The sequence below is a fragment of the Ruditapes philippinarum genome, unplaced genomic scaffold (genome assembly GCF_026571515.1).
Source record: "Ruditapes philippinarum isolate M1 unplaced genomic scaffold, ASM2657151v2 ctg724_1_1_1_1, whole genome shotgun sequence".
NCBI classification, from domain to species: Eukaryota; Metazoa; Mollusca; class Bivalvia; order Venerida; family Veneridae; genus Ruditapes; species Ruditapes philippinarum.
Genome location: NW_026864586.1, coordinates 183,963 through 199,376, shown reverse-complemented (window position 1 = coordinate 199,376; position 15,414 = coordinate 183,963). Strand labels below are relative to the sequence as shown.

Here is a 15,414-nt window from a genome sequence, read left to right as displayed (position 1 = left end):
TATTTACTGCAGGGACTTATCTAACATTGGTACAATATTCCTCAGAACAACATTGTTCCATTAAACATAGAAACATATATGACATGCTTGTATTCATACACGTAATATTGGCAATATGTAATCAAAGCACAGAAGGCGCTGAATTTGTTTGGGTCTCAGAATGTCAGAAAGGTGAAGGTTGTGAGATTATAAACCAATTTGTTTTTGTATAGTGCTACCAATGCTTTCCAGTATTTTATTGTTTGGTTTTATTAACCTGTCAATTCCATACTAATTACACGGTCAATGCACACAATATATTAATCTTCGAAAGATTTTCGGTAATTTCCGTGAGATGTACTCAGTGAGATTTGATTAAATATAGTTTGTGCATATGGAGCAATTATACTGAGCGGTATAGCGGAATAGGGTAAGCTACATATTAATGATTTCTTAGTGTCCTACGTGTTGTGAGATCTAGACCGCGTACCTCCAATGTTTTTTTTTGTTTTTTTCTTCTTCTTCTTCTTCTTATAATTATTTTCAACATTATCGGAACTATAATTGCTTGTTTTGTTGTTCGTTTTGATTTAATATGTTTAGCAATTAAACTCCTTATAAATAACATGCTTTCAGAATTAAAATTTATAATGAATTCGGATTAAAATTAGAAAATGTCGTTTCAATGGCGTTGAACACAATACAAATTGAGACAATGTTTCTTAGTTGATTCATATATGTGTAGACAATATTGGAAGCACTCGGCCATTTTCATGAAAATATACTGCAGAAATAAAGAAAAAGAGCAGGCCTTAAAACAACGGCAAAAGTAGGGATCGAACTACAGACCCCTAATATATTACACAATCACTCTACTGTCTGTGCTATCGCGGATTTGACATGACCTATGCATTAAGCTGGTGTGACTTTTCAAAACATTAGTTATTTACTCCATATTAATTCTCGTAAACTACACGGACAGAACCGAAGTGAAATCGAATATTTAAATGAGTGCTATAATGTATTCAAAATTGACAGGTCAATAAAATCAGACTATAACTGTAGTAAATTGGCTATAAGACTAATTGCAACACTGATAGTCAATTCAATATTTATTTGACTTAAAAAAATGAGTTGCCTCAACTAGGATTTGAACTCGAGACCTATCGATTCATAAGCGAGCGTGCAAACCCCTCGGTCACAATGAAGTTATGTGTTAATGGCCTGAAGAAAACCATATTATTCTAAATTAGGGTTTGTAACTCTTATTATTTCGACGCTTAACACAGATGTAAATAATCATGGAGCTTACTGTAAGCATGTATATAGAAATATATAAAGAATGAAACAATATTAGAAATCTTCGACCATTCGGGAACTACTTTGCTTGAAAATTAATGCGCCTGTCATTTGACAATCTTTACGCATTGATCTCCCCTGAATTTTTCGGCGTTAGTGTACATATAAAGGGAAGTAACCACTGCAAAAAAGTGGACTACTTTAGGCATTTGCAATTAACAGCATTAGGCTCTGAAATTTCGCTACCATTATTTGTTTGGTCTGACGACCCAAACAAATAAAAATTGAACCTATGGGTAATAAGCTTTGACGAATTAAAATGGCGATAATTTGTTTATATATCTTAATTTACATTAAAATAATGCTTATAGTAAATAATGTAGGTAATATATCAATGAAATGAAATAAAGTCGTTCTCGAATTATATGTGTTTCTCCAACCGTTATTTTGAGATTGTTTGAAGGTTCAAAGATTAAATATAATCAGCTACTTACTAATCACTTCAACCTTGACACATATTTCATCTTCAGTTTTGCTAAAAGTTAAAAGAAATACAATTAATATATGAATTGCAGCGGTAAAGACAGACTCACCATGTAGTTTTGACTAAAATAAAATTCAAGATCGTTTTTGTTAAAAATAAACCAAGAAGTTAAATAGTTAAGTAGTAGCTACGAATAACAAGAGATTATCGTATAATTCAAATTCTGTTTATTATTCACAGTGCTCATACCACGATAAAATTAATACGAAAGTCGGTTCGTGTTTTATTTTTTGCCATAACTTTGACAAAATCATTATCTTTTACAGGATAAAGTATACAACCCACTCGCTCATTACATAGTGAGTAGATTTTTCATGTGAAAAGTCAGTTTTGTTTTCATAAAATGAAAACGCTTACGTGTTTGAACATTCAGAAAGAAATTTAACACGATTTCCTTTTACGGCTAAATACAGAAGAAAAATGAAATTTGGATAATTTTGTAAAGGTTTTCGGCTCCACAAATATCACGAATAGCCATGTATGACGGCTGATTAACTACATGTGTGTAATTTCTAACCTGTTGAGAGTTGTCTGCAGACAGAACCTAAAATCTCCTTCCTTATTTGGAATAGACACAACCTTTCCTTGAAATATTGTAGGAGAACTTGTGAGAGGTATAAAGGAAGGTGTCATCACATTCAGCCGTGGATCATGATATCCCAGAGATACACTTGGACTTGATATAAAAATACATACATCACATTTATACAATATCTTTACATAAAGTGATTTATAAAAAATACAGTTGAATTCAAAATGTACTAAGTAACTATCGGTAACTATTAACACATTGTTTTCATACGAGACATCATCCATTCAAAATATTAAAAGATACTAATAAGAGATAGCTTAAACAAGTAATAACTTACGAATGTCCGTTCTTTGAAATAACTTGGAATGGTATATTACATGTCTCGTTGATTACGCACTTAACCTCAGACGGCACTGTAAAATCTCCGATGAAACTCTACAAAGATTTAATGATGTATTTTGTTTTGTAATAATGTAAACAGCCTAAGAATATAATTTCATCCTGAGCCAGGTATGGCTGATTCAGTCATTCAGATCGTTATTTTGATCATGAATCCTTTTTACAGTCATTCGCACTGTATCTCTACTCTAGCTAGAGATTACTCTAGCGTGTGCAGAAGTTATCAGTCCCTCCGTATTCCGGAGTGAAAACTATTAATACCAACACATAAGATCTTTATTTATCATTAAGTAGGAACTTGAGAGGGATAGTTTTGTTCAATTCATTGAAACTTACCGTAGCTTCATCTTTTACATGCATGTAGGTACAATGTCATTAAAATATATATTAAATTTGAGTCATTTTTGTGTTATAGCGAAAATGCCGTTGGTAATAGACTGTTAATGTCAAAACTAGAATTCTGTATTAGATACTTGAAGAGTGATTGTTATGTGGCATTCAAAGCTAGTTTTGCATTACCTGTGTTTGTGATCCCGTCATTGGGCTATCAACTTTTGCTACAAAAGGAATAAAAAATCAAAATGAAGTTTATTTAACATATGCAGTGCAAGTTGTAGAAAATTCACCGTGACAAATTGTAAATGAGATCTGGCATTATTTTAATTTGTTTTATAAGTTAGAGGATTATTTTTTCTGTAACATTCATTCGGATAAAAGACTCTTTACTTCATAATTAACTTGCATATCACATAGCACAAACTAATGTTCGAGTCAAAGAAAGAAAAGATAAACACTGTTTACTTCGATAATTGGAAATATGAAAGTACCTTCATTACATTCTGGCCCAGAAAATCCTTTCGAACAGAAGCAAACGGGATTGTTCATGTCATGTCCATCACAAAAGCCTCCATTTTTGCATTCGAGCGTCTGACATCCTTTCTTAACTTTAAAACAGATGAGTATATGTTAAAATAGTGTATATCCATATTGTTATTATGCCATGACAATGTGGTTGAATTAACTTTTTGAAATTTATTTTTTAAAATTATTTATTCCGAAATACATTTGAGTTGAACAAAACATATCATGTTCAAAGTGTATAGATAAAAAACTGATTAAACGAAATATCTATATGTTTAATTTAATTTTTTTACATGCGAAATTAAACATCCTGTTGTTACATATAAAATGCTCGTACCCTACCATAAAGTTAAAGTATTTACAACACTTCATTTTTTATCATGATAAACAAGTTCAGTATAATGCCTACCAATAGTCGTTTGGTCTTTTACGCTAATATTAAAACAACGTTGCTCGCCATCGACTGTAAGTCTGATATGTAAATAAACACATTTGATTAAAAGAAGAAACGATTACACTATTTCAATTTATGGTTTCAATTTATGCGCTTGCATCGTATAACACAATTGCCTGTTGAAAAGTAAATTATATTTTGTATTGGTACTAAAGAAGGATCAATCTGAATGTAGACCACTGAATCATATTTATCGTATTAAAATTAGTAGGGATGAATTCGTTTTCTTCGATAATATTATACTGTTTGAAAACATATAAATACAGTTTTATACGACATTACCCTTTTAGGCCTACTGACAAACAAATCCTTCGAGTAGTATTTTTGTCCGCAATATTGTTGACTACAGACACATCAACTGTACAGTTACCATTAGTAGGATCGCCACGTTTACACGTATCACATGATGAGAAGAGAAAATAATTCACAAACCCAGCAGGTGGATCTACTTTAAAAGTCACACTGAAAATATTCATATTGAAGCAAGTCTTAGACATAAAATAGATAAATACAGAACCCCTAAAGAAAGCCCAACACGTCAAAATTGAAAATGTTGCAGGCTCAGTTTGATTGAGCCTGTTCATGGACGGTACTGGAAAGTGCAAATTACCGTCCACGCCCCCTAGCACCGGCTAGCCTTCTTTCACATGGGAACAACACGCTGCTTTACATGGAATAGCACATACGTGTCGCATTAAAGTTCGATGATTACTCCCATATGGACACATCCGTAAGTGCTTCCAAATTATAAATGTAACCATTACATGTTAAAATGTTGAATATTGCTTAGAACGTGGACATAGTTTGCATTTACCACTACCGTCTATGAACAAACTCAATTAAACCGAGCTTTTTTCACTGTGTTATAACTGTTTTAATGATGCACACACCAAGCTTGATTAAATATTAACACATCTTATATATTAATGGTTAAATCAAACCTAATAATGGAAAAGCTTATTTTTGCTTGTCAATGATTGTATATATTCTTAAATCATGACTGTGCGATATTTTTGATATCTTTTTGTCAAATAACACGTCAGATCATTTGAATGAAAAAAGTAAACTGAAGTTAAAAACAACAACAAAAAGGAAGTAAAGTGAGTACCATTCCTTTTCATTTCCTGTACCAGGAGTGACATGATAGAGCACATGACACGGGCCACCCGCAATACATTCTACTTCGGCATCTGTGGGCAAACTTGGCTCAACAAAATGAGGTCGATCCTTGCGAACAAAAGATTTGCATTTAATAAAAAAATGTGTCATGTTCAACTAATCATAGTCTAATCTAAACGTTACGATTGAGCAAATCAACATATATTGTATATTTGTATATACAATTTTGATAACAAGCATGTAACGAATCAGTGTAAGAAATACAATTATTTCGTATCGATGTTATTATTAAATGTATGATACATTTTGGAATACAATGATTCGCCTTTCATCTCTACTGTCTTGCTTTTTTTAATTCTTGAAAAGAATAATAATTTAAAAGGAAACGTACCTTAAACGTGTACAAGGAGATGACATCTAAAAATAATGTTAAATCATAATTATTCACATTATTGTAAGAAGTTAAATCAGTTTTGGCGTTAATCATATCTGTTATTTTTTTAAGTTGTATAACAATAATCAGATTAATAATATCTGCCATATATTGCGGTTTCGATCTAAACATCGTCGGTTACCCACAGTATATATTTGGTATATTTCTTTTTTATGTAGTATGTACGGAAATATAACGTGGGCAACTGACAATGAAGAGCACTTTGATACCTATGTTTCTACATATTTTGTTTACATTGACAACTGTACGTTTCTTAGAAAGGGCGACGACCAAGATTAGCGGCGATGTCTAAATGCCGTATTTCGGACATAGGTATTAAAGACGTTAATACTTGGTTGCTGCTCGACATTATGCGATAATGGCCCTCGAGTTTATAATGTCCTTCGGGCCTGCGGCCCTCAGACCACCTTTGCACATCTTCGGGCCATTATCGCATAATGCCGAGCAGCAACCAAGTATTAACCTCTAAATTATACCGGGGTAACTCTTGAAATGAAAAGTACGGTATCCATTTTCGCACGATTACTTAAAAAGGTAACATTTAACTTTAGATAAAGTTTTTTATCATCAACTGTCTGAAAGTTTACAACATACTCTTTTTTATATTTCATGAAGTTATATAAAAAACTGTCTGTTGTATTATTTAGCTTGTTTACACTGAGGACTTGAGGACTAAATACTGTCCCTCCCTCAGAGCAATATCTTAATTTAATCCAATGAGGACAGAAATCACATTTTTTTGTATTTGGTTTGTAATCAAGTGAAAAAGTCCTACAGTAAATTTGTTACACCATTTTTTTAAATGTAAAAGCAAGAAAATATTCGATTTTTAAAATGTAAATTGATGGCCTTTTTGACTTCGCCGGGCCAGTACAATTTCTTACGCGGGAAATGACGTCACAACAGTTCAGCGGACGATCCTCACTTGTCAAAAGTTTTATTGTTAAATATGGGGCAAGATACAAACACATTTTCAATACATAGTGTAAAGCTGTGGATTTTATATTACTTACTGAATTTGTATTGAAATGAAAACATTTCTATTAATTTCCGTCCCAATACAAAAAGCAACATTTCCGATTCCTCGTAATAGTAGAAACAGTGCATAGGTGGCGCTCCGTATGCAAATCAACACATTTTCTGATAACAGCGGAATGGGCAAAGACGCGGTACATGTGGAAAATACTATATGACCTTTCACCCTTATACTTGTGTTCAAGACTTACGTTAACCAATCTTGCGTTAAACTTTGTTCTTCTAGAAATAGAATTAGGGTATCAGAAAATGAATCTAATTCGTTTTTAATACAATTATTTTCTATAAAAATGAAAAATTTCTCACTTGAAACAACCTCGACTTTGGTACAAATCTCGTCTCTGTTTACACTGTCAATAAAATAAGCACTTGAATTATTATTTATTGGCAGCAACTTTTTAAGGCAATGTATAGGGTAAATGAAAAACGTTTACATTAACCGATCTTTTACGTTCGTGTTGAAAAAGTTCATTTATGGGAACGCCCTATGTAGGTCCGCGTTAGCGCCAAAGTTTTGTATAGAGTATAGACAATGAAATTGCAGCAACAGAAATAATTTTCTCAAGCACCATGTAAGAACTCGCTTTGGTACGATAGAAAAAACAACCAAAAAAGTTATACCAGCTATATGCTATAAATTTACATGTTGTATTTTTATAAAGTAATCGTATTTTTCTCCTGCTGACCGTTATATCGTCTCTTTTGGTCTAATATTTTGTGGGCACTGACCGCGTTAAATAAGGTCACGTTATAAACGACGTATATAAATAGGAATTTCTTTCCATACAACGAAGAGTCGAACCAACCGACCATTTATCTACCATGTGGCTTCTGAACACCCCTTTAAACAGGGTTATGACAATCATTTATTTGAATATTCATACCCGTTTATGTCTTTTGTCTGAATGCACAAAACTTTTGAACCCAATTGTGTAGTTTTAAGTCTGATATTAGCTTGATGACTGTTTTGAATTGGTAATCTATCAACAATCTCGATTTCTTCCAATAGCAGTGATGGATCAACATATCCTGCAGACACAGTGGGTCTACAAAAACAAGAAGAAAAAATTAAGAAGACGTTCGTTTTATAAATAGAAATAATGAATTAAATAAGTGAATAATGCATTGTCTTTTAACTACTTACCGTTTTAAAGTGTGATGTGGGAACGAAAGGATATGTAAACTAATCTAGTACTTACATAAACATTTGTACAAGTACTACATGCATTATGAAAGTGTAAACTTTATAAATGATAATCGTTTTATGTTTTAATATGTTTCTATGTCTGTCCAGATATAAAAAAAATAATTTATTACAAACTATTCTGAAATAAATTAAAACTTACGTATGGCTCGAATGATGGCTGACAATCAATGCAAAACTACATTTTTGGTTTAAAACACAGAATATAACCTTTGGTTTGGCTGTGTCAGTAAATCCCTATAAACATGGTAAAAATTATTAACATCAATATTGGACAACAACTACTTTTAAATATCATGATAACACGCGCTATAAAATACATTTAAACAACATCTTTAAAAACGAATATGCCAAGATTTACTAGCTGTTTAAAAATACATTGATAAATAGATATTAAAGAGATATTTCATAACTTACAGCAGACGTGGAGGACAGTCCTGCCGAAGCTGCAATATAAAACAATTAAATAGTATTTATCGGAATCAGAATAAAAAACTTTAATAGTGATTTATTTAACAATATTAAATGATTTCGACCACTAAATCCTATATTTGATGTTTGTTTTAATTATTGAAGGAACATTCTTAAGTGAGAATAAAGTTGTTATATACATTATTATTATTATAATTATTATTAGTATAAAGCTGTTTTCCACGAACTTACCGTTGCTGCAAGTTGGCCCTGAGAACCCAGCCTTACATATACATGTAGTTACACCATTATCTATTTGACAATATGCTTCATTTTGGCAATTATTGGCACTTGTATGGCAGGGTCCTAGTATACAAATTTAAACAGACAAAATCGGTGAAAATTATATTGGAAAATGAATATTGATATAAATGATGTTAATGATTAAATGATTATGGACCGATGTAAAAAGCATACAATTATTGACTAGTGAGCTGTTGAATATGACGTGATATGCACCTGTTAATGTTATATTGACCGAGGTTATAGCCGGAGTCAAAATGACATTTTGCCAGTGAATATCACATTATATTCAATGGATCATTAATCTATTATAATTGTTTTATAATACGACCAGGCTAAGATTACAAAAAAAGAAAGAAAGAAAAAAAAAATGCACAAAAATAAGGCCTAATATGAAAACAAGTTGTCAATGTAATTATAATTGCGGTGTAATTTTTATCTATTAAAGGAAGTATATACAATTTTAACAAAGAACAAAATGCAACAATTCTAAATAGTCTATGCTATATGGTCATTGACTATGATTTTTTTCCTATTTTATATCAGTGAAAATGATACTATACCTAGTTAACATTACGCATGCGTAAATCACATTCACTGAGTGAATATGATTTACGCATGCGAAGTAATTGTCTTTGCTCTAAGGTTATTGAAAATTGGTCCGATTTTAAGGTTAGATTGTAAAATTCAATTTCACACAGTGAATATGATACTACACCCATTGAATATGATTTTATGATTTGTTCTTTGACTACTGTTTGAACCAATGACATTGCAGTTATCTTAGAACGTACTGTATACCTAGTTGTTTCAACAGTAAAAACGCCACATTTACACATACATCATTAAATGAACTGTCATACTTGCCTTGCTCGCATTTATCACCGATATATTTGTCTGGACATATACAAGTAAAATTGTCGTGGCCTGCGAGTAAGCATTGTCCTTTGTTCTGGCAAGGTGAAATGGAACACGGATCTATTGAATGCAAGCAGAAAGTTCAACAACATTTGTAATATAGACCTTTTAACAATACACCAATTTCATAGCAATGTGGACGTTATTCCCGTGTGAGCGTTCTGCGTAGGGCAGAAGCAAAACAAATACAATGCGAGAAAGAACAATTTCGTAAGGATTAAGCAATATGACATTCTGACCTAACTAACTGGATAAATTATCAGTATCAGAACTAAATATATTTTGATGCAAAGTTGTATAGAAATATAATTTTGAAAATGTTTGAATTAAATTGATTACAAGACATTTGATTCTGACATGTGAACTTTGATGCATAACTTTTAATCTACACATAAAAAGACGCATTGTGAAAAGGTCTATACAATTGAAGTAAATCATTAATTTCAATATTGAACAACTTACTTTCTTGTGAAAGTATTATCATAGTATAACATATATTTCGCAACCTGAGAATACATAAATTGTCAATTATGAGTATCTAAGTAAGATTGAAGCGTTGAAGGTTGTATTATTGAACTTATTGAAGAAATTGTTAAAAAATAAATCAAAAACAACAACAACAACAACAACAACAACAAAAACCCACATGAATATAGTTATATTCTTACCCGTTATAAAAAAGACAAAATATTGTTTGAACCAGCATTTACCTTTTTTATCAGCGTACACACCTACTGTGTAACATAACTGTTGGTAAAAGGAATAACTGCAAAAAGTATTGTAAAATAAATCAACATTGACATTTTGAAAAATATGCTTATGAATTATAATGAATAGTCAAGACGCATTTGTATTTTATACATATTCAATAAATACTGGTATTTAAATTAATTAATTAGTTGATATTATCACGTGCTCAACGTGTACAGACATACATGTAAATGTTTAGCGGAAGCCTTTTCTCGAATAATCTTTTGCAATAACAAAAAGTCATAATGCATACCCGGATTGAAAACAAATCTGTTTCTCCCCAGTACTATTGTAAACAACAGAAGCTTCTGTAACGCATGATTGTCCACGTGGATGTGCGTTGTATACTGTCACTTCGTCAGTTGATGAGATTACATCTTCACTATGATTAACAATGATACATATTAAAATGATGTATCATTTATCTTCAAATATATTTTTGCTTACAAACATCACGATACTTGATGTGATTAGCTAAAGAATATTAATTACTTAAGCTTATTATATATCCAAATAAATTTCGATTCAAACACATGAACCTTTAAATTTTTGTAGGTTGAAAAAGAACATAAGTGGCTATATAGAAGACCCAAATCATCTTATAACACATGTAAAATTAAACTCAAAAACCAACATCAAAAAAGGCACAAAAGGCAGGACATAAAGTGATTATATCCATTTATGATAGTAAATAACAACTGCATTAGGAAATCCTAGAACATTTAACGAAATCCTTAAATTATGTATTAGAAAGGGGGTGTTTGGAGGGGCTAGAAATTGGGAAACATAGTCGGAGTCAAATTATATTTGATCGACTATGGTTTCCATCATTTTTAGGCTGTGATGTAAGAAATGTAACAGATATGTATGCAACGTTTTTCAAACATTAATTAACATGTATTACCAGCATGGAGAAGTTAGTTTAGCAGTTTGATTTGTATCGTCTGCATCATTATCTTTATCATCTGTATCACATTGTCCAGGAACAGATCCAACTGACGAAATTTTTGTCTCGCAGGAAGACCTAAAATATAAACATATAAGACATTTTTGCACGAGTATAGCAAATTTGATGCGTTAAATTCCACACAAACGCGTAGGACAATTAATTTAAAGTGAAATGAGAATAGCATTAAGCAAGCATTTTTTCTGGACGATTTTTGCGTGTATTTTTAAAAGAAAACTTGTACTGTATAACGGTCCTTGCTCTAAAAGCATAATGTTAGTTTTGTTTAAATTTAAATAATAAACATACAGTTGATCGTTGTTATTATATATTGAATTCCAAATCATTTAAAAAACTATAACGTATAAAAACGAATTGTATAAGGTGGCATCTTTTGGCTACCGTAGATTTCATTTTTATTTCCCCAATTTCGATGTGGCCCTATTATTGAAACATTTATTGTCCAACAATATTGCCCTGGCACTCTTGCATTTGACTCTGTAGTCGGTATATTCCGTAAACGTTCCGATCTGAGTGCAAATCGATATGAATGTAAATATCCAATTGTAAAAATGGTATCAAGTAAAAATCCCTCTTAGCGCAGTTGGTAAAGGGGTTTCTATTGAAGAATGAGGACGTAAACTAGTAGGTTCGAATCCTATATTTCAGCAACTGATTTTCTTCTATTTTGTTTTAGTTTTAACATTGCCATTCTCTTAAAACTATTGCAAACCTTTTATTTGCGTGTACTATCATTGTTGTATTTCAATAACGACTGCATACTATCACAAAGAGAACCGCTGAATGTACTAATATAACTGTGTATAAAAACTTCATTTAAAAGTTATTCTTAAACCATGTGAAGTAGAACAATTTCAAATAAAATCTTGCAAGTAAATTAAAAAGAAAATAGAAAATTATCGCTGTGTTGATAAGGAATCGAACCAGAGACCATCAGATAGGTAGTCCGACATCTATACCAATACACCACACCTCACTGACGAATGTAGTTAGCAAATATATCGATATGTTCGATAGATACTGGCCACTGTTTATTCAAATGACCTTTACGAAAGTTAATGAAGTGCCAGGTCAATGTTTTTTAACACATGGCATTATACAGGATGTTACGTGATCGAGTTCGGTCAGTGAAAATATGATAGTCAATCATTTTAAATGTAAAGCCAATTCACTTCCACTCGACTGCAAACAATGAGCAAAATGTCAAAAAACACAAATATAAATTTGTATCATTTTTTCTCCGGATACTTTTCCGTATTGATTTCATTTTCCTTAGCGTGACTAAGCCTGGTGACTGGGTCTTAAATTATAAAATGTCCAGAAGTTATCAAAACAACAATTTCAAACTCTTTCTTAAATCATTCAATAATATACTCGTATATTCCAGGAACCAATATATCTCTCAAAACTATCCTCAACTGATATAAACATAGGTTTAATAGAGCAACAGAACATTTTAATACCAGATATCAGAGATTCCAGTATACCAGTTCATGTAATAGCACGTCTATCTATTAATCTATATAACAAGACACCAAGCTGATTAACTGTATTTTATTCCAAATATTTTAGCATCAGATTCTGAGATTTCTGTCAAATAGTATGTATTTGCGACTTCGTTCTTTTTTTTGAAAGTTGAGTTGAAACTGAAATGGATATTTAAGCATTTAATTATTTATAGTTGCTATATTTCAAGTTTCAGTGGCTAGTATTATGTTTTCGCTATAAAGCAAAATTGATTAGTAATACGTTCAATGAATGCTATCCTTATGTTATCTTTGTTTTTTTGTATTTTAGTGGTGTTCCGCCATGCATTTTGAGAGAGTACCTGTCGGATTAGAATATTTGATTCACGGAGCGCACTCGGAAATCAACTTTTCACGTCAAAGGGTAGAATGGTTATTCTAGCCATGACAACTTGTTTTCACGTTATTTTCATAATGTATATTGTTTAAGAGGTAAAATAATACAGTATATAATACATACACAGGTCTTAATGTTTCTTAAGTATTTAAACGATAGGCAATGTTGACTGATTTTGTGATACGTTTTCGTGGTTTTCATTTGTAGAATTAATATGCTGGAATGTATTCCAAAGGACCAGAAACATATAACATTACAAAACCACAAAACCATCTTTATTTTTTCTCATGGACAGACTCAATCAAACTTTGTCTGCACTTTTAATATAATTTTACTGATTTCATTCCTTCATATGTATGACCACTTTTCTAGATTTAAATACGTCACAACAGCAGCTGTCAAGTTGTCAAGTGCCAAGTTGCAGCTGTAAAATTTTTCCAAATACTTCATATCATTATCTGGATCTTTGAGATCACTGATGTCCGCCTATTTATACTAATTAAGCCGGAACTAGGGAGGGTGAGTGGGGGATATGCCCTATTTCATCAACTGTCATGCACAGGCTCAAGCAAACCTTTGTTTATTAATTATATCATAGTTTGTTGTTTTCATTACTTCCAAGAATCTCCCTTTTCCCTACATTTATACTTCAAAGCATCAGGTTTCATGTGCCGTATTGTAGATATAAAATGTTGTCTTTTACTTCTCTTGAATGTTGTTGTATTTTTCTGGTCCTTGGTGATAATGTATCCCGGTATATGTTGATGAATATTGAATACTGCTCAAACCGGCGCCAAAGGCATAAGGAATGGTGCATTTTTCATTATATGTCATACACAGACTCAATCAAATTAAGTTTGTAATTTTTAATTGTTGTTACTCACTTTACTTTACGACATCGTAGAAATTATATATCAATCTTCCACTCTAGATTTGCTTTAGCTGCGGTTGACAAGGCGGCCAATAACATAATTATCGTATGACATATCCATTTTATAAATGTTTAACAAAATGCATTGATTTTCCATTTTGACGTGTAAAGCTTTATTTAGGAATTCTGTTTTTCTCTATCTTATCAGTACTTTTATCAGTGCTTATTCTGAAACATTTGTTTTTGAAATGTATATTGTAGACAGTCAAATTTTAGTATTTCTAACTTTATAATGGCCATTTCGATGACAGAAAACTCCAAACTTCATATAAGATAATTGATTCCAAAATAACATGAACATCATTACAAAGCTCGCTTCTTTGATAATTTTACTCCTTGTGCTACCAGTATGTTTTATTTGTTTAGACTGATTCATTTGACTTATTGTTTTTACAGCAAATGTAATTAAATATTGTTAAACAGTATGAAAATACGGGCAAAAACCTTTTCTGGTTATATAAAAACGCAAGTGAAAGTTAAGATAAATTTAAAGTTAGGAATTATCAAACTTCATCTGTCAGTACTAACGATTTTTCTGCCCTATATACTTCATTGGCACATAAATATATCAATGATAAGTTATTATTTTTAATGCAAGAGAAAAAAAAACTTTTCTTGCTTGTTATTCAAATAAGGCTTTCACATTAAGCAATATACAATGTGATCCTCTGAGCAATCTAGATTTCATTTGATAATATCTGTATAAAATTGTATGTATTTTAGGCGTGCAATTATGTGGATTTAATTATCACCATTTATATATTACTATATTACTGGTATACTTCTTCAAAAAGGCTATCGCTACTATATATAAGGTACATGGTTTACCAATTTCTAACTTCGTTATTCAGATTTAATTTTAAAATTTGTAAGATATGGTTCATAAAATAGAGAAAGGAAACCCCAAAGGACAGAATCAAAAAGATTGTAGGCTCGTTTTGATTGAGCATGTTCATGGACGTAACTAGAAGGTACAAATAACCGTTCGCGTCCTAAACACCGTCTTAAGCAGAATTCAACATTTAAAAAACGAAAATGATAAAAATTGCATTTGAACTTTATAGGAGCATTGGTCATTGTAGTTTTTCTGCTTTCGTCACCACATTTCTCAAACGTTTTAGAAAAAAAGGCTATGACCCAATTTTTTTTTAGATATTGCAGTATTGATGTATAACACTTTTGCAGTGAGACGCTACGCTTTTTTTCTTTTTTGATTGCATCTAAGGACCAAGTGGAAAACTGTATGATTGACAGTTCTTAAAGGGACACTTAGACAAATTAATGACAAAATATTAAAATGATCTTACGAACCCCAATCACGCTAAAATGACATTTTTTAAAGTCCAAGCATGGACTTCTATATCAATTAAATATAGCGTAAATGTATCTAT

The 15,414-nt window shown here is 31.5% G+C and overlaps 1 protein-coding gene across 1 annotated transcript in view; it reads right to left on the bottom strand.

Annotated features, from left to right (window-relative positions):
- Positions 1-15,414, bottom strand: part of LOC132726185 (uncharacterized) — a gene marked incomplete at its 3' end in the record, with an annotated part of 86,132 nt that overhangs the window by 15,913 nt on the left and 54,805 nt on the right. The window contains 18 exon segments of the mRNA XM_060711457.1: positions 1,773-1,813; positions 2,340-2,498; positions 2,692-2,789; positions 3,273-3,310; positions 3,581-3,697; positions 4,024-4,085; positions 4,351-4,530; positions 5,177-5,295; positions 5,579-5,604; positions 6,983-7,026; positions 7,561-7,722; positions 8,023-8,117; positions 8,298-8,326; positions 8,544-8,657; positions 9,462-9,572; positions 10,223-10,278; positions 10,516-10,644; positions 11,167-11,286. Of these exon segments, the coding sequence (XP_060567440.1) occupies positions 1,773-1,813; positions 2,340-2,498; positions 2,692-2,789; positions 3,273-3,310; positions 3,581-3,697; positions 4,024-4,085; positions 4,351-4,530; positions 5,177-5,295; positions 5,579-5,604; positions 6,983-7,026; positions 7,561-7,722; positions 8,023-8,117; positions 8,298-8,326; positions 8,544-8,657; positions 9,462-9,572; positions 10,223-10,278; positions 10,516-10,644; positions 11,167-11,286 (1,700 nt within the window).